At 52.9% G+C, this 22,327-nt stretch overlaps 6 protein-coding genes across 6 annotated transcripts; 4 read left to right on the forward strand and 2 right to left on the reverse strand.

Moving 5' to 3' along the window:
- Positions 1 to 5,086: 5,086 nt before the first annotated feature.
- PV05_09933 (uncharacterized protein) lies at positions 5,087 to 7,901 on the forward strand. The gene is made up of 2 exons (XM_013456320.1): positions 5,087 to 6,085; positions 6,164 to 7,901. The coding sequence occupies exons 1-2, from the start codon at positions 5,587 to 5,589 to the stop codon at positions 7,339 to 7,341; spliced, it is 1,677 nt and encodes a 558-aa protein (XP_013311774.1). The 5' UTR covers positions 5,087 to 5,586; the 3' UTR covers positions 7,342 to 7,901.
- Positions 7,902 to 10,510: 2,609 nt separating this feature from the next.
- PV05_09934 (uncharacterized protein) lies at positions 10,511 to 13,287 on the reverse strand. The gene has a single exon (XM_013456321.1). The coding sequence runs from the start codon at positions 13,153 to 13,155 to the stop codon at positions 10,558 to 10,560; it is 2,598 nt and encodes an 865-aa protein (XP_013311775.1). The 5' UTR covers positions 13,156 to 13,287; the 3' UTR covers positions 10,511 to 10,557.
- Positions 13,288 to 13,468: 181 nt separating this feature from the next.
- On the forward strand, positions 13,469 to 16,848 carry PV05_09935 (uncharacterized protein). The gene is made up of 5 exons (XM_013456322.1): positions 13,469 to 14,123; positions 14,179 to 15,143; positions 15,213 to 15,253; positions 15,304 to 15,540; positions 15,640 to 16,848. The coding sequence occupies exons 1-5, from the start codon at positions 13,974 to 13,976 to the stop codon at positions 16,392 to 16,394; spliced, it is 2,148 nt and encodes a 715-aa protein (XP_013311776.1). The 5' UTR covers positions 13,469 to 13,973; the 3' UTR covers positions 16,395 to 16,848.
- Positions 16,620 to 17,960, reverse strand: PV05_09936 (uncharacterized protein). The gene is made up of 3 exons (XM_013456323.1): positions 17,567 to 17,960; positions 17,101 to 17,439; positions 16,620 to 17,033 (listed from the first exon to the last, which is right to left on the reverse strand). Exons 1-3 carry the CDS (start codon positions 17,756 to 17,758, stop codon positions 16,806 to 16,808), a joined length of 759 nt encoding a protein of 252 aa, XP_013311777.1. The 5' UTR covers positions 17,759 to 17,960; the 3' UTR covers positions 16,620 to 16,805.
- A 137-nt stretch (positions 17,961 to 18,097) lies between these two features.
- PV05_09937 (uncharacterized protein) lies at positions 18,098 to 20,657 on the forward strand. Its single transcript, XM_013456324.1, has one exon. The coding sequence runs from the start codon at positions 18,410 to 18,412 to the stop codon at positions 20,204 to 20,206; it is 1,797 nt and encodes a 598-aa protein (XP_013311778.1). The 5' UTR covers positions 18,098 to 18,409; the 3' UTR covers positions 20,207 to 20,657.
- Positions 20,658 to 20,886: 229 nt separating this feature from the next.
- On the forward strand, positions 20,887 to 22,327 carry PV05_09938 (uncharacterized protein). Its single transcript, XM_013456325.1, has one exon. The coding sequence runs from the start codon at positions 20,963 to 20,965 to the stop codon at positions 22,157 to 22,159; it is 1,197 nt and encodes a 398-aa protein (XP_013311779.1). The 5' UTR covers positions 20,887 to 20,962; the 3' UTR covers positions 22,160 to 22,327.

The following is a 22,327-nucleotide window of genomic DNA, read 5'->3' on the forward strand; positions in this document are numbered from 1 at the left end:
AAGCAGACCACACATGACCTCATCGGCAGACCTGACTGGCATCCGCTTTCCCTCCGTACACTGTCTGAAGAATTGTCGACACCCATGTTGATATCGACGCTTAGGTAAGAATTAGTGCAATCCGGGCAGATAGCTGTACAACTCCGTTGACGCTGAATCGGCATTCCAGCGTATCAGCCTCCAACATCTCTGGAAACCATCGCCTGACTGTTGAGGTTCCTCGGTCGGGCAAGTGGAAAAGTCATACCGAGCTTTCAGACTTTGACAGGTATTGGAGGGTCGTGGGTCGCCCTCGGCCTCGGGGTCAGGTCCAAGATGATGACGAGAGATCGTCAACATCTCGTCTGGAATCAACTCGAAAGGATTGGCTGGCCCCGCGCCAGTGCAGACCTTTCGACGCGGAATGCGTGGATTGCAGGCAGAGTTCCTACCTGGACTCGTACGAGCTGTACTTGGTGAGTGAGGATTGCATCTCGCACTACTTCTCCAACGACGGACTTGTGCCGTAGATGCTGCCTGACAAATTTCTGGCCTTGCAACAGATGAGGCAGCCCAATCGAGAGGGTTGCTGGTATCACCGAGCTCTGACCCCGATCCGTAACTGGACCTCAAGTTGTCGAGAATCGGCCATACCTTAGCTCGTCCTGAAACACAAAGTCTGGTGGAGCTGCGCGGCCGATCGACTGAGGTGATTTGCATTGAAAAAGGCCAACCAGCAGAGTCGGAGGATGAGCATGAGCCTCAAATCATTACACACTCGGCGATTCTATGATGGATTTGGCTCCTGGAAGCTACGGCCAAATCCACAAGCGCAAGAGAAGTATGCCGATAGCGGCTCAGAGGTACGTAAAGATCGTCGGTTAGTGAAGAAAAGCTTCCCACATCTGCCGAACGTCTGCACCTCGGACATATCCAGGACGATTTGAGGACGATTTCAATTTGAGCGAATGCCAAATGCAAGTTGATGCATCAGTGAGTTTGTTTCTTGGGCTAACGGTCCTTGGGCATGCGGTACAGTATTGCTTGATGCCAGAGACCATGAGGAAGACACATCAAGCACAAATTGGTTACGTACCTGGAAAGACAATTGCTGCAACTGCCAACATGTATTCCCAGACTTGAGAAGCCTCCCTCGCCAATAGTGGTCGAAGCGACGAGCAGCGCCTAGAATACGTGCAGGCCACTATGCACGGAACCTGGAGGGACTGCCAGGATCGGAAGAAGTTGAGGACAATACTGTCGACTAGGGTAGCAGTGAGCAGCTAACGCGGCCGCCATACCTCATCCTCGCTGCCAGACACGATAAGCAGATAGAAAGAGTGGACACCAATTTCCCCGGAAGCGCTACTGCTTCCCTCCGCAGGAAATCTCTGCCTGGTTCCGCCATCCACGATCAAGAGCGAAATCCATCCCACCAAAAAAAGGAATCAACCCTTGAGGGCATGCTGCTTAGTTTGGTTGGGTGCGGCCTCCCGTCTTCTGGCTTCGAACACTTAGAGGTTCTAGAGGGACTTCTAAGCCACCACTTCCGAGCTAAGATGGCTAATCGAAGTTGGAGCCATGATTAGGAAGGTGGTAGCACCAGAACTGCAACCAGCAACAGGAAATGAGACGATGCTCAACCATCAGTCTGAAGGTTGCAGTCGCAAAATTGGTGGCCAATGAAACCAGCGTGCAGTTGGAAAAGCAGCGTTTCGTGATGAGCACATGGCATGCCGTATCGCCTCGAAATATGAAACACAAGCTGCAGTTCTCGGCGAAGGCGAAAGAAAAAAATGGACCAGAAAGAGCATTGGTACCTGCATTAAACTCGCGAGTTTAACTGGGTCGCACAGTCGATCGATGCCCTTTGGCGGCATACATCTTCGAGCAAAGGTCGCATAAAGACGGGCAGTGGTTCCTGCATTAGGGTCCTGCTCGGGTGGAAGGTAGGCTTGTGGTGGGGCTTCACGGTGCTTTTGGCAGTGTTCCCAAAAGTCTTTGGGTGAAGCTGGCTGGGATGTCGCCACGCTCCTCTCATTACCCAGGCCCCAAGGGTCCTGGGAAAATCGAATCAGCAACGGCCTTCTGGAAACACCCTACTCTCGTTTGACCCAAGTGCTGGCTCTGGAGGGCGGGAGAACTAGTTGGAGGATCCGCGGCGAAAAACGGACGGTGCCTCAAGTATGGGGCTGGGGCCGTCGGGTTGAGGCAGGGGTACTGTGCTTGAGTTCTCCCAAGTGGACCAGCGGGACACGGATAGAATGGACCTTAGCCTCCAGGGACGCACTGGTGATGCTCGGGTACCTGAGAGCACTGTGCAAAAGTGGGATCTACTGAAGGGTTCCCTGATGCCCCGACTCGCATGGTGTCATCTCGCCAACCAAAGTGCCCTGGCTGCCTCACACCACTATCTCTATTGTGTCAAGGACAGTGCTGCTTTTTCAATACTGCCGTGCTCGTGGCGAACAACGCTCTCTCGGTGACCGCTGCTGATTAGGAAAGTTGGCAAACAGATTAGCAAATCCACACGCAAACCAACAGTGACCAGTCTGTATCTAGCAGCGTCACCTCGCTAAAGCGAACGCAGCTCGTGAACTCATGCACCTAAACAATACTGCATCGTGGAGCGAAAGTATGAGCAAGTGCATAAACTTTTGAGCACTACGGGATACGAAGTAAGCCTCAAAATAATGGCAGGCTCGCTACGAATTCGGACGCACTGCATAGTGGCAGAGAGGCTCCCGTCACTCAAACTTCAGTAGCCATCCACCATCCACAGTGGTCGGGGGAAGTGACCTGATGTGCCTGATCAAAGAGATGCCTATCGATAGGTGCCCGGGCGAAGATGCTTAGGTCACCCCACCACCCAACGAATCCCAGGGTTTTCCACGCTGTTTAAAGCGAATGTGTCTCGGGGTTGCGAACCCATGAAAAACCCACAGGCTTGACGGCCTCAAAGACTGGCGGGTCGATGACTCAATTGATGCTACCGAAGACGGACGAACTACGAACCGGAAAGAAATACTATGAGGTGACTTGTTGGATGATAATAATTCTGGCCAACTTTTTGAGACTTCTTGACCCGCTCTTGCAGGTCAGCGTGGTCAGCGTAACCGATCGAACCTACAAGAATCCAACAGTAGGGTTTCTGGACCCTGTTGGGACAAGATGAAACACCCGGCCACTTTCTGATGCGCACAGTCATGGCGGGGAAAGGCGATGTGTTATGCTCGAGAGGCGAAAATTCTGGTATCTTGGGATTTTGTTCTGCACCTTCGCTCGACCTAGGCTGCTGGAGGCGAGTAATGGCCTATGACATGGGACACCCAAGATGTCTGATGCCTGCATGTGCTTTTCAAGACGTGCAAGCCTAGTTGAAGATGCAGCTTCTTTGCTCCTTGGCCCACCACACACGAAAGGTAAGGATCGCGATGACAGAGAGACCCCAAGCACGCAAGAGCAAACAGTCTGTTTTGGTGTCGCGTCAAGACTCTTAGAACGCGAAAAAGCGAAAGACACTCCGTACTGGCTGGACACCTGGACAGTTCCAAGCTCTTTCTGACGCGGACCAGCCTCTCATGACTTGCCACTGGCCAGGCTCTAGCTGTACCTGCATATGTAGGAACGGCAGTGGCTCTGGAGAGTCTGAGACACGCACGCCCGTCTGCACGACCTTCAAACTTCAGCACGTTCACAATTTTGGCCTGGGAGCCCGTGAGAGCCGATAATTCTTGCCACGTCTTCCGAAACCCGATGCTCTTCCCGTCACCTCTACAGACCAGCAGGCGATGGATGGTGCCGTCACTGTCAGTCTGATATGCAATGACATTTGCTCCTCCAGTGCTCCTTCTGCCGGGGCCAATCTAGACACGAATCCTTCGCGCTGCTGATCCCTGTAACGAGCAACATTCGATCTCAACGTGAACCAATATTCGGGCTCAGCGTTTACGAAATAATATCACTGCACCTCCATCAAGAAAATAAGTCACAGCTGACATACTGAGTATTGGTAGGTAGGATGGACTGAGAAGACGCCATGGCTACTATGCCCAGGTCCGAGAATAGGTCTTACAGCGATTCGCTCTACGGCCCGAGGGGATGGCTTATCACCAGCTGCGCTCAGACGTCACGCTCCTGATTGGCGTCGAGATCCCAGCGACTCGCCCAGTCATTGACCGCGCGTGAATGGAGCATCACAGGACTTTCGATGTGCACACGCCAAACACCAGCTTGGGCACTGATTCGAGTACTTTTCCTGCCTCTTCGCGGGCAATGTAACCTATCAACGATCAAAGTATGGTTTGCCATCCATCGTCGAGCTGACTAGAGTTGGCCATGCACGTCGTTCAACGAGTGATGGCGCGCAAGTCACAAAAGCACTATGCATCTTTCTACGGTTGATTGGGAAAGAATTGACCTACCAACTGTATACTTTCTGGCATCCTTTGGTCAACCAAGGAGACGTCTCTGGGCCAAGGCTGCTATACTCGTACCATATCTATATCGTATCAACCAGTCACCCATTGGAACTCAAGCGCTCTTCTGTTGTGATGTGTTTACTCTGTTTGACCAATGATGGTACCTGAGCCGTCAAATAGGTCGATCCGCTCACGTTCACAGGATTTTCCACATCTGGGATGGAGGTACGGATATCGTCGTTGTTGCTCTTGGGGCGAGGTCGACTCATGGTGCGTCATCGGCATCCGTGACAGTTGGGAGGGTGTGTCGAGCATGTCTGTGCAATTTCCCATGCATATCAGTGCTGCGTGACAGGCCTCTGCAGCGTCACTCAGCACAAGCCCAGAAGTGCCAGGCACAGCAGGCGGCGACCTGGACAGGCACGCTGCTCTAAGAGGAGCGGCTGGACAGGGGTGGATCAGCGTTAGTGGGTTGACTCGGTGGGTGATAGTCTTTGAGACGGACTGGGGGGGTGGTGAGACCGCGAGCTCCACCCTCCTTCAGTGACTTTGCATGGGTCGCGACGACGGTCCCGAATGCAGCGCCCGTTCCTGCAACCACCTACCATGCCGTATCGAGAGGTGGCCCAAGTCACTGGTCGACGACCGGCCTTTCAGACCCTCAGGGCATCTAGCGATCTTCTCTTATGGCTCGTCCTTGCACCCAGCTCTTATCCTCTTCTTTCGTTTCTCATATCGAGGCAGTCGCTCTTTCTTCCCCGCGATCTACACTTTCTTTTACTTTGTTATAACTCTCGTTGTGACCAGGCTCTTCCCGGGTTCTTGTTCAATCATCTGTACAACATCATACTGTACCATTGAACGAACAAGCATCCAGTCCTTCCTTTCAAGCCTGTGCCAACATTGTATCATAACATAATCCCTTTCTACCTACCTACCTACGTCGAGGACAGCATCGCTCTCTTGTGTGTTTTGACGGCTACCAGCATATCATATCTGCAATCTATATGTACAGCTAGACACCAGCGAAAACTCCTGAGACGACCCTGCCAATCATTGGACCAACATTTTCATTTGTACCGACTTTGTACCACAACCAAGCCGACTTGGTGATATCGACCACTCTTTGGGAACAGAGCCCAGAAGAAAGTTCAGAGGCCAGCACAAGAGACACCAGTCATCAGACATGGAAACCCCATACCCAATGGCTGCTCAGCAGATTCAATTCTACCAGTACCGGCCAGACTCGGACGCACGGCATAACGCTGTGTTCACGCCTATGCCGAGCGAGCAACCGGTCTTCAGCCCCATGGCTGGATACCCTCCTCCGTTCATGGCACCTCAATACTGGCAAGCGCCTCCTCACTTCACGCACGCCCATATCATGCCACAGCAGATGATCCATCCTCCCAGGCCATCACCGCCTCTGACGCTGGCCATGCCTATGCCCAAGTTTATGCTGGAGAGCCATGGCCGCATGGAGCATGGAAGGTATTTGGAGAGCAGGCACTCTTCACCTCCCACTCCATGCTTGTCAGCCTGCCCCAGCACGGCCAGCAGCCCACCAGCCAGCAGTGTCAACCAGACGCCGGTGCACGGCCCTGGCTACTTCAACCTTCCCATCGAGGCCTCCAAGGAGGAGTATCACCCTCTGCAGTATGTGGACGAGTGGTCGGAGAACGGACGTGAGTACTGTCCGACATGAAGCGCGAGTGAATGTTTGAAATTTGAAACGAATGCTGACACTGGAGTGATCTTGACAGAAGTGCACATTTTCCCGCATCCCGGTGATGCCAAGCTCCTGCCCAGCAACTCCTTCCCCAGTGGCTGCACTTCGCCATCTCTTACCCCTGCCACTCCTCAATCTCAGGTCTCGCCTACAAGTGCATATCCTGTCGCCGAATTTGTCAACCTGCGAGAATTGACCTCTACCTCATTCGAGCCCGTCCTGTCGGCGCCCGTCCAGAGCTTTCCTCCTTTGCCTACTTTGTCCGCCGAAGACGACGAACACAAGTTTGCCTTGGCCCACACTTCGTTTCCCGTGACGCCTGAGCACGATTCGGCCGATCCATTCACACTGTCCGAGAACCCCACCTTCGAGTCTTCGTTCTGCTCTGAACTCGACTCCGAAGACGATTTCGGCTTTGTGAACTTCACCGACGCTGAGATCATCTACAGCGGAGACAAGAGACAGAAGTTGTCTGTGAACGAAGAGGAGGACTTCCTGAGCGTACACAGCTTCGGCAGCTTTGATGAGGACGCCCACGTCGGCTTGCCATCTCCTCCTGCGTCCTCATTCTCCGACTCGGGTTCCTGCTGCGCCAGCACGAAGAAGACTCATCGCAGCATGAAGCGCAACAACTCGACCGACAGTGACTTCACTTTCCATCAAATGGCCGACTCGGATGCCCCCATGAACAACGAGGGTGAGGGTCAATCCTCCTCGACTGCCTCTCATGGGCAACCTAGCTCTGCCGATGACAACGCAGCCTCAGTGAACGCAGATGGCTCGTCGCAACACACCTCAACCAACCGCCGCGGACGCAAGCAATCCTTGACCGAAGATCCCTCCAAGACTTTTGTCTGCACACTCTGCTCCCGTCGGTTCCGTCGTCAGGAGCACCTCAAGCGTCACTACCGCTCTCTCCACACTCAAGACAAGCCATTCGAGTGCAACGAGTGTGGCAAGAAGTTCTCTCGCTCCGACAACCTTGCTCAACATGCCCGCACCCACGGCAGCGGTGCCATCGTCATGGGCGTCCTCGAGAACGGCGAGCTTCAACCTCATCAACCTTACGATGAAGAGATGGGCCACGTGCTCTTTGAGGCTGCTCAACGAGCCGCTCTTGCCACTTCGTCCAGCAGCAGCGGCTCTGAGTCTTCGTCGTCTGGGGAAAGCAAGCGTGCCATGAAAAAGCGAAAGCGAGACGAATCCCTGTAAATAACAGATTTGATATTGACGAACCCCACAAGATCATGACAACAAAACCCAAAATCACCAGCGAAACCACGACGACGAAATGATCATTATGATGTTTACCAAGACCGATTGAATCTTCTTTTGCAGGGACCACCTCGCTTTCACACGAAGATGGAGTCAAAGCAAGACGGCACAGCGTAGGAGCTCAAGACTGTATGCGTATCCCGGGGAAAAGTGCATTAGAACCTTTGTAAACCACCCTTCGACCAACCTGTATTCTACGACCTTTTATTATGGCAGGGCTGTTGTGAGCAAAGTGGGACAGAGAGTATTGCTGGTTGAGACTGCACAGAGGAGAGGCGAGGGATTCGAGAGCAATGACTTTTTCCTTCCAAGCTCTTTTTCTTTCTCTTTTACAACTTTTATTTCTCGTCAAGATGGGCTTCGAGTTCTGGCTGTGGTGAGAGAGGATCGAAGGGGAGATTTCTCAGCAGGATTGCTACTACAGCACATTGCAAGCCATTGCTTTGTATGTAAAACCCCCAACTGTACTATTAGAATCGATATGATTTTGCATTCTATCTATCCTGTCTCTTTGCGTTTGACTCCGACTCACAACTACGTATAATAGTATAATCGTATAATCCAAAGTACGCAAGTACGCGTATCACATCCCGTCTGCCCGTCCTATCGTGGTCTTGTCGATAGGAGCATTTTAATCGATACAAGATAACTCAAAAGTGCAGATCATGCGATAACAACTTGACCCCTACTACGTAGACACGGGTAGGCGTAGTGGGGATTTCGCGCTATTGGTGAAAAAGTCTGGAAAAGAAAAGACTGGAAAGCCTGGAAGTCGCTACGATGTAGGGAAATTGCAATGTGCCATCAGTGCCATAATGGAGCGGCGACATGGGCGAATAAAGAGTGCACAAGGAAGCACGCGAGAGACAAGATGAAACGAGGCTAAAAGTACCCGTAGGTAAAAAAAAATAATGCGGCCCCCGAAAGAGAAAGACAAAGGAGAAAAAAGGAAAAAGGACAAAAAGGACAAAAAGGACAAAAAGGACACACCGTGACTTGTTACGCGAGGCACGCGCGAAACGCGTCGAGGCGGCGGAGGGGAAGGAACTGAAACACTGAGACATCGCTGCATGGCGCTCGACGGGCATGAAGCCTGGACCTCGTACTGTAGACTCCAGCGGTTACTGACTACGTACCTCATAGTACCTTGCTAGGCTCGGTAAGTTAGGGAAGTTCAGGGGTCGAATGCCAGAAAATACCTACTACATAGTACGTACGCTCCAGAGGACTGCACGCGCCGTACAGGACGGCTATTGTGACTGTGCGTACCTACGGGTGCCTAGGTAGGTATGCAGTGCAGCAGTAGTCCGTACAGAGCAGGGGTTGGCTTGCTTTTGTTTGTGCAATGGGCTGAGGCTGAGCGCAACCTACACGCCATATGCCCGCCACTGGAAGGCCCTGCATGCCGACGCGTACGAGTACTGGGTGCGTACACTACCTACGGGCAAAAAGGAGGCACGAGGAAGTCAATTGATGATGACACGATGCAAGACGAGAACGAGAACAACACCTAGGTAAGAGTTGGGAGGCTTGCCACAAGTAAGTATGTCAGTCAGTCAGTCTTATTGGGCTTTTCTCGCAGAGAAAAGGTGCAGTGTCTCTCTGTCTCTCCATCTCTCAAGCGGCTTGAGCTGGTTCGGGACATTATGGGAATCACTTTGGTTAAGACCTGGGCGAGGCTGGTTCGGTCACGCTGAAAACGTGACAAGCTGTTGGTGTTGATACTCCGTGCCATACCTAAAGGTATGTATGCCGCACTCGTCACTTCAGCGACGGATAACTGGTTGTGACTGCGCTACTAGGTATCTATTCCCTGGGAAAGACAAACAGGGTTCCTTCGGTGGTTCCGGGAAAACGCTTCCAAGGCAAGCAAGCAGGCAAGCAAGGATTTACTCGATCTATGATGCTTTATCCAGGAGAAGTCACAGCACGCTTGTTTCTGCCGAGGCCTTCTTCTTCGCTTCGCGCCATTGTTATTGTCTTTTGTTTACCGAAACAGTGAAAAAACCCTGCTTCTCCATACTAGGTGCACGCGTTTTTTCTTGGTTGATTTTCGCTAAAAAGAGTCCAGGTTGTGGAGGGCGCGGGACGTCATGGGTTGTGGTGGGCTGACAGCATGCCCCCAGTCAAGGCAGGCTTTTGACATGATCCCTCAAATCTGCGAGTGACGGGCTGTGGAGAGCCGGCTACACAGCTCGACAGCACTGTAGAGGCAAACGCATGGGCTCCGGTTCTGTACAGTAGCAGCGTGGCATGGTCAGGGCTCTGGAGGGTCGGCTGGCTGGGCTTGGAGCATCGGGGCAGAGCGCAGGGTGTCTAGCCAGAAAAGCAGACGGCTATCACAGTCTGCCCCCGGGAGATATCAAGAATTGCACGTCGTCCGACACCAAGATCTCGTGGAGCATGCCAACAACTACCTACAATGGTTTTCGGAGGCCGTGGGTCGTTGCCCGCTGGACCGCTGGACAGATTGACCTCCGGCAAAGGAATGCCGGAATCTGCAAGACTAACTGTACTCTCTGGTCTACTCGAGCCCATGACCGAGAACCAGATCGATGTCGTCTCATGGTGTTTGTTGGTCATGTCTCTTGCCATCTAGACGTGCCTGGTTCAAAGCGGCGGGCCCTGTACGCGCACTGGAAGCTGGCAGCTGCTGGCAGCTGCTGGCAGCTCCCACTACAGAATGACGTTCGTTTTAATTACAGTGCGAGGTTGAGCAACGAAGAGGCACTAAAACCCCACTGGAGGCCACGACCCAGCTCGCCTATCTTTCTTAGTCGATAAGATCCCTCCCGTCATCCACAATGGCGCAACCTGTCAAAAGATAGGCTTGTAAACACCACGCGTTGACCGACGTGTCTGAACTTTGAAGACTTCAATTGTGGACCAGAACCGCTAAGTCCCCACACAAACCCGGATGTGCCTTTGCCTAGTCGCGTTCCTGTGCGGTTGTAGGTCGTATGAGGCAAAGGGTCTTTCGAGACTTCTTCGGATGTCTGTGCCTTGCGGAAGCGACAAGTGGAGCGGAGCATCCACCAGCAAGTGCTTCGGGTCTCTGACGATGGCTGGATTTTATCTCTTGACAACATGTCAGAGATTGTCTGGCTGGCTGGCTGGCTGGCTGGCTGGCTGGCAAGAAATTCCACGCTAGACTCATCGCGACAACGTCGAGTCAATGCGCATGGCCATGGCTATAGCGAGAGGCTGACATGGCGCGGAGTGGTTGTTGAAAGCCATGACGTTTGGACCGGCTTCCTCAGAATGTTCAGAACTCTCGCTGCTTTGCCTTGCCTCGGATTCATCATCGATCGAGACGGAAAAGTCGGACTGCCCGTACACCGACTTGCATGGGATGACTGTCAAACTGTTAAAGAGGCCCTGTCTGGAGAGCTCGGGCCATTGCGTCTGTCCATTGGCGGACAAAAACGCCGTGCCGTGGACGAGCTCGAACGACGGTTTTGCTGGTGGCCAGGCACTATGCTCCGAGACTCTGATCTGGGAGAGGTAAGCCTGCAGATCACCCTGGAAGTCATGGACAGCTTCGACCACGCCCATCACGGCAGCTAGGTGGACGAAGACCGTTACCAGATGGATGGTTGTTTCCTGTGTAAAGGACTGGTCTTCGAGAGCAGTTCGGAGAGAGACTTGGATGATGGACCCCCAGCCAAAGACGGCTCGACCAAAGCTCGCTGGCGCCCTTGGAGTGTTTTGTTTGATGATCCTGGCAAGTCCTAAACTCCACCATTCAATCGGAGCGTCCCTCGGTAGAGACACAACCTCTGCTGCGATGAATGGAGGGATAAATCTCGCGGTCGTGGCAACATGGCCGAAAACAGTGTGATTAGGCAGAACGTGAAGATGCTGGCCGATGGTCATGGCTTGTATTGACGAGTTGAAACGATTGAACCGAAGGTCCCATGCATCCAGGTTGTCTTCTTCGGCGTCGACGTCTTCGGATGCTGGTTTCTCGCATCTAGTACCGACAGAATGAGCTGCAGCCCATGCTCTCCCCGCCATGGCTGCGTGCGTCGTTACCTTTGATGACTGTTTGAGAAAAGCAATCCCCCACGGCCAGATGTCAACGCCCCGTTCCTGTCCGACACGCCAGAGATGTTGTAGGCTCAAGACTGCAGCCTCCAGGAAAAGTCCATCAGTGAGAAGCATACTCTGGGGAACCAGAGGTATCTGGCCAGCCATGTGGACCATTTCGAGCAACCCTGCGTCGTGAATGTTGAGGGATGGTTGGCTGCTTGGCTGGACTGTCACACAGATAGCCTGACTGTAAGGACCAATGTTGGCCGGCGCCCAATAGCTGCGGCTTTGGACATGTAAGCCACGCCGTGTGTCTCGAGACCCAAGGTCTAATATGATGCTCAAGCTGACTTCAGCATCGTCAGGAAGCTCGCATGAGACGGTCACTCGAGCCGGTGGATTAGGCTCCCCAGCCCGAAATAGTGAGGAGTATATCGAGTTCACGGCGCCAAATTCTGACATGTCTTTGAGAAGCAGAGTCGTGGAAACAATGTTGGACGTTGTCAACCTTGTGGCCAGATTATGGACATCCGATATTGACTCGAGTAACGAGTCAAGTTGCTCGCATATCTTCTTCATCTGACCAGCGGCTTTGCCCACGCCGTCAACCGAATTCTCTGCAACAGGGGCGGTCAAATTTGAAAACGTTAAACACGTCGATGACATGTTATGATACGGTTGTAGTTCTGCATTCGAAAAGGAACTTGAGCAGTCGCGGTGATCGATGACACTGTCTAGAACGGTTCCGTTCCCTGCTGTCTCCACGCCTCGAGGCTGGAGTCTTTCCAGCACGGCGTTGAATTGGGCATCAAAGGAATGAGGCTGCCGAGTCACTAATTCGTCGTCCACTGAGGCTGGCTCGTTGTCCACGACTCTCGCTTTGCCTAGCCGAAGGTAACTCACGCCTCCTTCCCCATAGATGGTCGAGTCTTTGGCTATTGGGACCTCGATTCTCTTCTTCCACAACGTCCGCGGACCGTTGATTGCCAGCGTCTCGTATTCACCTCCTTCCCCGAGAGCAGCGCCGCGCAGCCAGAATTCGTGATCTTCAAAAAAGGGTTGGAGACCGCTTACGAGCCTTGACTGGGTCGTCGGATCTGCGACGTTGGACCACAAAAGACTTTCTTTGATCCCCCCACTGGCAATCTTTATGATTCGGGCATCACAGCCCGCATCTAGCATATCCTCGAGCAGCCCTGTCAGGGAGTCTGCGCGACCAGGAGGCGGTGGAAGAGCAGGATACTGCCAAAGATAAGCGAGAGGCGTCAACCCCATTCGTACAGCTACCGATTCGACTCTTGTTCGTTGATACGTCGAGAGGATGGCGCCTGAGCACAGAGCATTGGCTTCGGGATGTTTTCTGAGGACTTCTTGAAGAAGCGGTATCAGATCTTCAGTCTCGTCGAGCGAATCTTGGATCCTGCTTGGATCGTAATATCGACCAGTCTGGATCGCCGAGCCTGTGATTTCCTTTCGGTAGAGGGGGATACCAAGGCACTCGGAGTAAAGAGGAATCACGGAGTGCCCCACGGTCTGGTACATGAAGCTGTTGATATCCTCGCCTTCGTCGCCGCCATCGAGGACATTGGTCGACGGTCTTCTTGGATGGAGGTTTGCAAGCGCAACAACTGTATGTCCGTTGTTGATACAGTGAAGAATAGAGAAGAGAGAGTCTTTGCCCCCAGATATCAAGGCAATCACCTTAAGTGACTCGGCCATCTTCAACAACCGGGCAGCGCCTTCGGGCTATGACCGGATTTTTGACGGAGTGTATGTTCTGGCCGTGCCAGGTGGGACCCTTTCCTGTTCACGCTCCCACTCACAGCGCCGGTAGATCATGTTTGGTGAAAGACTACTCCGTACTGCAAAAACAAATATCGATCTATTGATCCGCCCTAAGTCCTCTTTCAATTTGCACTTGGTGTCTTTAGAACTTGAAGTAGACGCCAAGACACTAACCGGCTTGCCGGTTTCGCTTCAAATCGGCATCCCGGAGCTGGGGGAATCATCATGCTCCCCCCATGCTTTATGATTTCAACTACTCCGTACGGGGAATGCAGATCGATCTCGCATAGGTCTCTAGCACAATCCAATCGGACTCGGCAATGCTACCGGCACACAGAGTCGGGAGTGCCAGCTTCGGGTATACCCCCGCGATGATGTTCGGAGCAAAGGTTCATTCAAAAGATTTATTGGTCAATAGGACTTGATGGGACCTTCATCTACAAACCCCTCTTTCGGAAGCGTGCTGCCCACAGCTCCGAACGTCAATGGACCTTGGTAACACGTACAGTATGTATGATAGGACCGAGTCCCATCGGAAGCTGGCTACCCACAAGCAACCCCATGGGCAACCGAGGAATCACCGCGTATCATTTGCTACTGCAAAGAAACACGTGTGGGACGTCTTTGCTACATAAACTTGACCAGTTCTTCAAGTCTTCTCCCTGATATCAAAGGGAATTTCCCCCTCCCTGTTCCAGCTTTGAACGCAACAACCCACTCTAAGGCCGCCTACTGCATTTGTTTTCACCAACATGGCTGTCAAGGGGACCGTCGAAGGGGCGCCGGCTCCTGACAAGGTCGATCTCCTTATCGTTGGAGCTGGACCTGCTGGTCTTATGATGGCGATGTGGATGGCTAAATGCGGTATCAAGACCCGGATCGTGGACAAACGAGGCACGAAGGCAAGACCACGACATTCCAACATCTCCGCAGACCTCTGACTAACGTCTCGCCTAGATTTTCAATGGTCAGGCTGACGGGCTCCAATGCCGCACACTGGAAATATTCGACTCTTTCGGCTTCGGCCACCGTGCCTGGATCGAGTCAAACCACATGCTGGAAATCTGTCTCTGGAATCCGGACAAGGACGGTATCATCCGCCGAGGCGACCGCATCCCAGACACGATCCCCGGCATCAGTCGCTTCCAACAGGTCGTCCTGCATCAGGGCCGGATCGAACGATTCTTTCTCGATTCCATTGAAGCATGCAGCGATATCAGAGTCGAGCGAGGTGTTATGCCAGCTAAACTCGAGGTCGACGAATCACTATTTGAAGATAACGAGGCACACCCGATTACGGTGACTTTACGACATCTCAGCGAAGAAGAAGCCACTCCCAAGCAAACGGCGACTTCGACTAATGGCGCTGCTGTGCAGGATGGATTGTTCAGAAGTAACCTCGCCGCCGACGACACCCAGGACCTGCTTAACAGCGCAAAATTGAACGGGAAAGCCAACACCGAAGAGGTTGTCCACGCAAAGTATGTGCTTGGGGCAGATGGAGCGCATTCTTGGGTGCGTGACCAGTTAGGCTTCAAGCTTGAAGGTGAATCGACGGACTATATCTGGGGCGTACTAGATATTGTTCCAATCACGGATTTCCCCGATATCCGGATGAGGTGTGCTATTCATTCTGCGAGTGAGGGGAGTGTCATGGTCATTCCGCGCGAGAACAAGCTCGTACGGCTCTACATCCAGCTCACGAGGACCGAGAAACATGGCGGAAGTGGCGCCAGGGCTGATCGGTCAAAGATCACCCCGGAGACGATCCTGAAATCTGCTCAGCGCATCATGGCGCCTTACAAAATCACTTATCGTAAATTAGACTGGTGGACGGCTTATCAGATTGGACAGCGAGTCGGAACACAGTTTTCTTTGGCTGAGAGGATATTCCTTGCAGGTGATGCTGTGCATACACACAGGTAAGTTGGCATCAAATGTTCCCCACAAAGTGTGAAGCCTCGAAGAGACGTGCTGAAACCGCATCAAAGTCCCAAAGCAGGCCAGGGGATGAATGTCAGCATGCAAGACAGTAGGCAATCCTCCAATATCCGGCGAGGTCAAAAGCTGACTTTGGTCTAGCCTTCAATCTAGGCTGGAAGATCGCCAGCGTCGTCAAAGGCCTATCGAGCCGCTCCATTCTGAAGACCTATCAAACCGAAAGGCGCAAGAACGCCCAGGATCTAATCGACTTTGACCACCGCTTCTCGCGCCTGTTCTCCGGACGACCGGCGAAAGACGTCATGGACGAAGAAGGAATCAGCATGGAGGAATTCAAAGACGCATTTCAAAAGGGCAATCTATTCGCCAGTGGAATCGGTAAGTCATCTCGTCAAAAAATTCGCCCTTTCCTTTCAACCCATGGCATACGCAGTATGCGAATGGAAAGCCTGAGCTGACTGAGCTGGCCGATTATAGCCGTCGACTACGGCACAAGCCTCCTCGTCGCTAAACCCGGCTCTTCCACGGCCCAAGGCGACGGCACCGACGTGTCAGCCGCCCAAGATTTCCGCCTCGTCTCCACGCCATCCCTGGCGCCGAAAGTCGAAGTGGGCAAGCGCATTCCCAGCTTCAAAGTCCTCAACCAATCCGACGCACGGCCGTCTCACTTGCAAGAACTTCTCCGCTCGAACGGGCGTTGGCGCGTCGTCACATTTCCCGGCGACATTCGAGACCCAGAGCAGGCGAGCAAACTGAAGACGCTGGGCGAGAAGCTGGCACGTCCGGACTCGTTCCTGAACCGCTTCACACCGGCTTCGGCACGGTACGACGACGTCTTCGAGATGCTGGCCGTCCACAGCGCTCCGCGCCAGGAGGTGACGGTGTTCGACTTTCCCGAGGTCTGGCGGCCGTATGACGAGGTCGACGGGTGGGATTACTGGAAGATTTTCGTCGACGACGAATCGTATCACGAAGGCCATGGGCAGATCTACAAGAACCTCGAGATCGATCCGCGCGGGTGCACGGTCATTCTGCGGCCTGATCAGCATGTGGCCTATGTTGGGCCGCTGGATGCGTACGAGGAACTGGATACGTTCTTTGCTGGATTTATGATCCCGCAGAGCGCGCATGGCAAGGCTCACGTCGATGCTGAAGTGGATATTCCGGCACACACTGAGACCCGTGGTGTCGTTGAACCGCTCCGGGATGACGGCCTTGTTCTAGTATCTTGAGTGTCCGCCAATCGCGAACCGGTTGCCGACGGGTTCGGCCAATCAACCAGCATGAAGAATCGAAAGCGAAGTCAAGCAGGGCCTATTGAGAGATTCCCTTTAGTGGTGCTTAGGTGTCAGGGTGTCGTGTGTTGTATTGACACAGCAGGCGTTGTTACGGGAGCGAGAAACTTAACCTTGAAGCAAGATATGCCACGATCAGCGCCAACGTCTTCATACGACTTCCGCGGAGCTGTGGAAATCTTGGTCCTCCAGATAGTACATGGCTCATAATATAAGAAGATCATCTCACTCTCAAGCTCGTTTCGAGGCCGTAATACGAGAATCCTTGGATCCCGAGTGGAAGACGAATTTGATACCTATCGACGTCGACATCAACATGCACCTCGACCTCATTACTGTTCAACTAATTTAGAGTTTCTTCTCGGCAGCGAGCTTTGCGAACCTCGCCTTGGTCCTCTCGGCAACACGCTTCTCATCCCAAATATAAGTCACACTCGGCTCCTGAACCACCTTCGCAGCCCAGGCCTTGAATCTCGGAGCCCTCTCGTCAAGAAGGGCACCGATTTTCGGACTCAAGATCCCATACTCAGGCTTGCTCAATGCAAGAAGCCGAAGAACAAAAGAGCCGGTCAGGACCTGTGTACGTAGTTAGCCGGTCGAATCCGGAAAATCAATGAGTGAGCAAAGAGGGTGCAAAACCTACCTCGGCCAGCGTGAGCCGGTCACTGCCTCCGAAAAAGGGCGAACTGTTGTTCCAATTGAACAGCGGCTCCAGTTCTTTCACCACGACCGCGACCAAGTCTTCCGCGGCCGCGTCCTTGTCGGCTTCGGACTGCGCACGCTGGCCCGCGAAGATCAGAGGCATCGCCTTGGAGAAGAAGGCGTCGACGAAGAAAGCGACCCGGGCCCGGTAGAGGGCGTTGGCGACCGAAGTCGTTGGAGGGAGTAAATGTGACTGATGTGCGTCGGCGAGGAATTGCGCTACAACCGCCGATTCGGTGATGATGTCGCCGTTATAATTGATTGTCGGGACGAGGCCGCGCTGTTTTTATTTTTGTAAGTTATAGCGATAGCAACATTATCAATTGGTACTGGTAGAACAGATAGATATATGCATAGGTATAGACCAAGCTCCGAGAATCTTGCAATGCTAAGTGGTGGCCACATACCGGGTTGATTTCCAGGTACCACGGCTCGCGAGGCCTGTCCAGATCAATGATGACCTCTTTGTAAGACAGCCCCAGCTCTTTCAGCGCGATGTGAGCTCGATGCGCCCATGGACATCCATGGTTGGTATATAAGATGATCTCGGGACCGCCGGAGCCGTTTGTTGCGGTGGTCGTGGTCCCGTTTGAGGCCATGGCGTGCGAGATATGATGGGATTTCGTGCTAATGGGGGGATGAATGGATGAATGAAATGGAGACCGATGCTGAAGTTATTCTCAAGAGATACTTTGAGGATTCATAAGATGCCATAGTCTCCAAGTATTGCGATTTGTCATCGGCCCAATCATCATCATCGTCGATGGGAGAGATGCAGGTCTCACTAGGCCAGTCGACTAGAAGTGAATGGGGTGGTAGCGCACTGGGAGGCTTTCCGCCTCGGATCGTCGAGGGCGGAAGTCAAGCCGCCATCCTCGCATTGTCATCATAAGGAAGAGACCACGACGCTCGTGGACGTTGTACAAGTAAAGTTGTTGCCAGCAAATCCGCCGTCGGTTGATGCTCGTGAGGGAGTGAGGCTCGTGAGGGAGTGAGGCTCCTTCGCCCCTTCTGGGTTTCTGCTCAGCCACTGGCACCGGCTGTGCATGAAAAGGCAGAATCCAACCCCTCATGATGCCCTCATGAAAGAATCAATAATTGGTGGGCTTTTCCCTAACCATCGTGCACCAGTTTCAACCGTCTTCATCGACGCATTGCTGCCGATTCCAAGGTAAATCATGTTTCGTCTGCTGTTAGTCATAACTCTCCATGATTCAGCTAGAGGCTTCAGCTGAATCGCCATCGGGAAAATGGCCGAGGTAGGCGTGGCAGCCTCACTCATAGGCATTGCGACTTTCGGCATCCAGCTGACCACCACACTTTACAACTTCGGAGCAACAGCTTCGTCTGCTAGAGAGCACACAGATTACATCGCTCGCCATGTTGCGCTGTACGCCGACGTGTTGGAGCTATTGGCCCGACGGATCGACGATGACGAGCCAATCCATTCCCATAAGGCCCTTGATCTTGACGATGAGATCTACGACCAATCTCATGAGCTTTTTGAGAATGTTAGGAGCCTCCTACCTGACAGGGCGGACAAGATCAGTTTCATGCAAAAAATCAAGTGGAACTTTAAAAAGACGAAAGTCGATCTGCTCGTCAGTGAAATCGAGTACATGAAGACCACAGTGAGCCTCCTAGTGAATATTCTCTATGCAGGAAAGAAACTACGAGCCTCTAAGCGCAAGAGACGGTCGAAGAAGGCGGGAACCGATGCAAAGCTCCAGTTCGCCAAGGCGCAAAATGCCATTGTTGACCAGATGAATGCGGCGACCACCAAGGAACAGTTGCAGGCCAAGGTTGAAGAAGACGATGAGGAGGTGGTTCACGTGTTGACGGACAAAGGTGGACAGCGAGTCTCATCTGCCTTAATCAAGCACACTCCACAGATTACTCACTTCACCAACAACGTCGCTCTCGTTCACTTCAACGAGTCGTTGCGACAAGCTAAGACTTCGTCCGAGCAGCGAGCTCTGGTGATGCAGAATTCTGTCAACCTATTGAAGGATCTACTCGACCAGTGGACAACATTGGCGGAAGAAACCAATCATGCGAACGAGGATGTCAGCAATGCTGCCAGAGACCCGGAACCAAGCCCTTTCAGCGAAAATCCGGGACGGCAAAGCAGCGGCATGAGAAGCAAGTCGGCTAACCCTGGAGACGCCTTGAGCAGCCACGAGCCCTTGGAACATGCGACGACCACATATGGACCAACGGCTAATCTTCCAGATACGCGGTATACGACTTCCATCGCAGAGAAGTACGCCGCCTCGCAGAAGAAGATAAGAGACCTTGAAGACCAGTTGGCAACATTGAAGAGTGAGAAGAGCAGAATGGAGGGAAATGAGGAATTTCATGGAGTAGGGGTGATGGATCCCTATGAGAATCGAGATCCCTACGATGGCAAACCTCAGCAACCAAGCGCCCAGAAGCATGTCTACTATGAAGACCAAGTTCCTCCGCCACCTGAATCATCCGAGAAACTCGAAAAGCCTATCAAATCAGCTTCGTACCTCGCCGCGGATTGGGCAGCCAAGCTCAAGGCTCAAGCGGAAGAGAGCCGAGCCAGCAGAGCGGACGAAAGGCGATTGGCCAGGGAGAAGTGGTGGGAAAGAACTGAGAAAGCTCAAAATGGAAGACCCGCAATCATTGGAGATAGAGACATGGATGACATAGAGATCCGGGCATATATGAAAATCGCTCAACCGAAGACTCGCCCTTACTCCGATCGTCCTGCAGAAAGATCCCGAATATCTCAACGAACAGACAGAGCCCGAGCCCTGGATGAGGAGTGCATTGATGAAAGACGGGAAAGGTATGACCGAGATTTCGAAAGGCATCATCAAGAGAGCCGAATTCTTATTGATAAGGCAACAACTCGTCCCAGCTTAGAACGAGCTGGACCAGACGCCTATAAGTATTGGGCCGCGTCCAAACCAAGAGGTGGCCGTGAGAGCAGTTCTGACAACAAAAAGAGACCTGTTCGCGATGAAACGAGAACCCCGCCGTTCACGGATAAATCAAAGAAGGCCTCGACGAGATGAGCTTCAAGCGCTTTCTCAATGAGAGCCTAATCAACACCTTCAGGGTAGTGCAGTCGAAAGCAGCCATCATTTTCGAAGAGGAGGACGGATCTCTTACTACGGAGTATCTCTGAAGGGGACTGTTTCTGTTCCATAGAAGGCAAGTCATTCCGGGAGAGGATCCAGAGAGATGGGGGGCTGATGAGAAGGGACTATGGGGAGTGATCGTGGCATCGGCTCCCGAAGCGGCGGCGTTTATTAAACCCCCTTCGATTCTCCCACTAGCTGCTTCAAATATGCATTTCCATCACCTGTGTCACGAACGTCAAGACACCAGAGTCTGGAGCAGCTGGCGACCGGTATAGTTATCGTGTACCGTTTGCATACGAGGCTTACCTCCTTTTGCTTCGAGTCTTGTTACGACATGGAGAGTCAAGGAACGTACATCTGCTTAGCTCTTGATTATTCGCTTTAATCTACCTACTATGGTATTCTCGCTAGCTGTTCCTAACACTTACCTGTTCCTACAGTACATCGGTGGAGCTTCTCATTCGACCTGCGATGCGGTAAGTGGACGATGATCTCCAAATGAAGTGGCGTGACCTTTGAAAGCCGCGTGGAGCATGTGGATGGTGCAGGAAAACAGCCGGATACATAGGAGGAGCTCAACGGGCAAGGAAACGAAAACGACGAACAAGTCACTGGCACTCAACCTTGGAAATCTTCCCGCATCTTTCAATTGGTACAATCTATTCTGCACTGTGCAGTGCCAAAACCATGGTCCAGCTCAGCACCGATCCGACATTCCACTACCAAATCATCCGCGCCCTCGGCCTGGCCAGCTATGGCGGTGCCGACGTCGGCGAAGTCCTCGCCACAGCCGACGAAATCAAACCCGGAGACTTTGAATCGTTCTATGCTGCATTCAACAAACGTGCCGAACGAGTCCTGACGCAGGCTCGACAGACGCGCCATCCCGTCTCGATCCGCGACGCCATGTTCCGCGCCGCCACGTACTTCCGCCTGGCCGATCTCTATATCCACAACAACTGGGACGACCCGCGAATCCTGAGAATATGGGGAAAGCAGACCGAATGCTTCGACCGGGCGATGGCGCTTCTGCCGACCCCCGGCCAGCGGAAAGTGATACCAGCTCCGGCCGGCTTCCAGGTCCCGACCATCTTCTTCCCAGCCAGTAAAGACACCGACGAAAAGCGTCCGACGATACTTATGTGTAGTGGCCTAGACGGATCCATGGAGGAAATGTACCATGTACACGGCATTGCGGCATTACAGCGAGGTTTCCATGTCGTTTGCTTCGAAGGGCCAGGACAGGTCTTTACACGCCGGTCTCAGGGACTCGGGTTTATCCTGGAGTGGGAAAAGGTCGTCGCGCCCGTGCTTGACCACCTCGAAACTCTCTCCTATGTCGACATGGCCCAGGTTGGCCTGCTCGGGTATTCGCTGAGCGGTCTTCTTGGAGCTCGGGCAGCGGCATTCGAACACCGTCTGGCTGCCTTGTTTTGTGTAGACGGAATGTACAGCCTAGCCAACACCCCGGTCTTCCCGACCGCAATGGGTATGCTCAGTCAGAGACTGGCGAACGCGGACGACGAATCGCTCGACGCTCTAGTCCATCATCCCGACATTCCGACGACACTGCGGTGGGCGCTTTCGCATTGCAGGTGGGCCTTCAAAGTCAAGTCCCCCTTCGAGCTTGTCGAGAAGATCAAACAGTTTACCATCGCCGATGTGGTCGCTAAGATACAGTGCCCTGTTCTGGTGTGCGATGCCGTGGATGATCATTTGGCCAGGGGCCAGCCAAAGATGCTCGTGGACGCGCTGGGGGACAAGGCCACGCATATGGTGTTTACGGCAGACGATGCTGCGGAAAAGCATTGTCATCTGGGCGCTGCTAGATTTTGCAATCAGGCCATTTATGATTGGTTTGAGGAGAGGATCCTGAAGAAGTGAAGAATGGCTGATTTCACTGCATGGTAGATACGAGATTTGTTGATGGGTTCCCGCATCGTAGAGATCTTCAGTACACGAGAGTACTAGTATCTCACCAATACGCGGCATTAGAGGATTCGGTCTCTGACATCGCAGTCCTGTGTTTGGGACAAGAATCATCATTTTCCC

This window comes from Exophiala xenobiotica (assembly GCF_000835505.1).
Source record: "Exophiala xenobiotica strain CBS 118157 unplaced genomic scaffold supercont1.6, whole genome shotgun sequence".
Classification (NCBI taxonomy): Eukaryota; Fungi; Ascomycota; class Eurotiomycetes; order Chaetothyriales; family Herpotrichiellaceae; genus Exophiala; species Exophiala xenobiotica.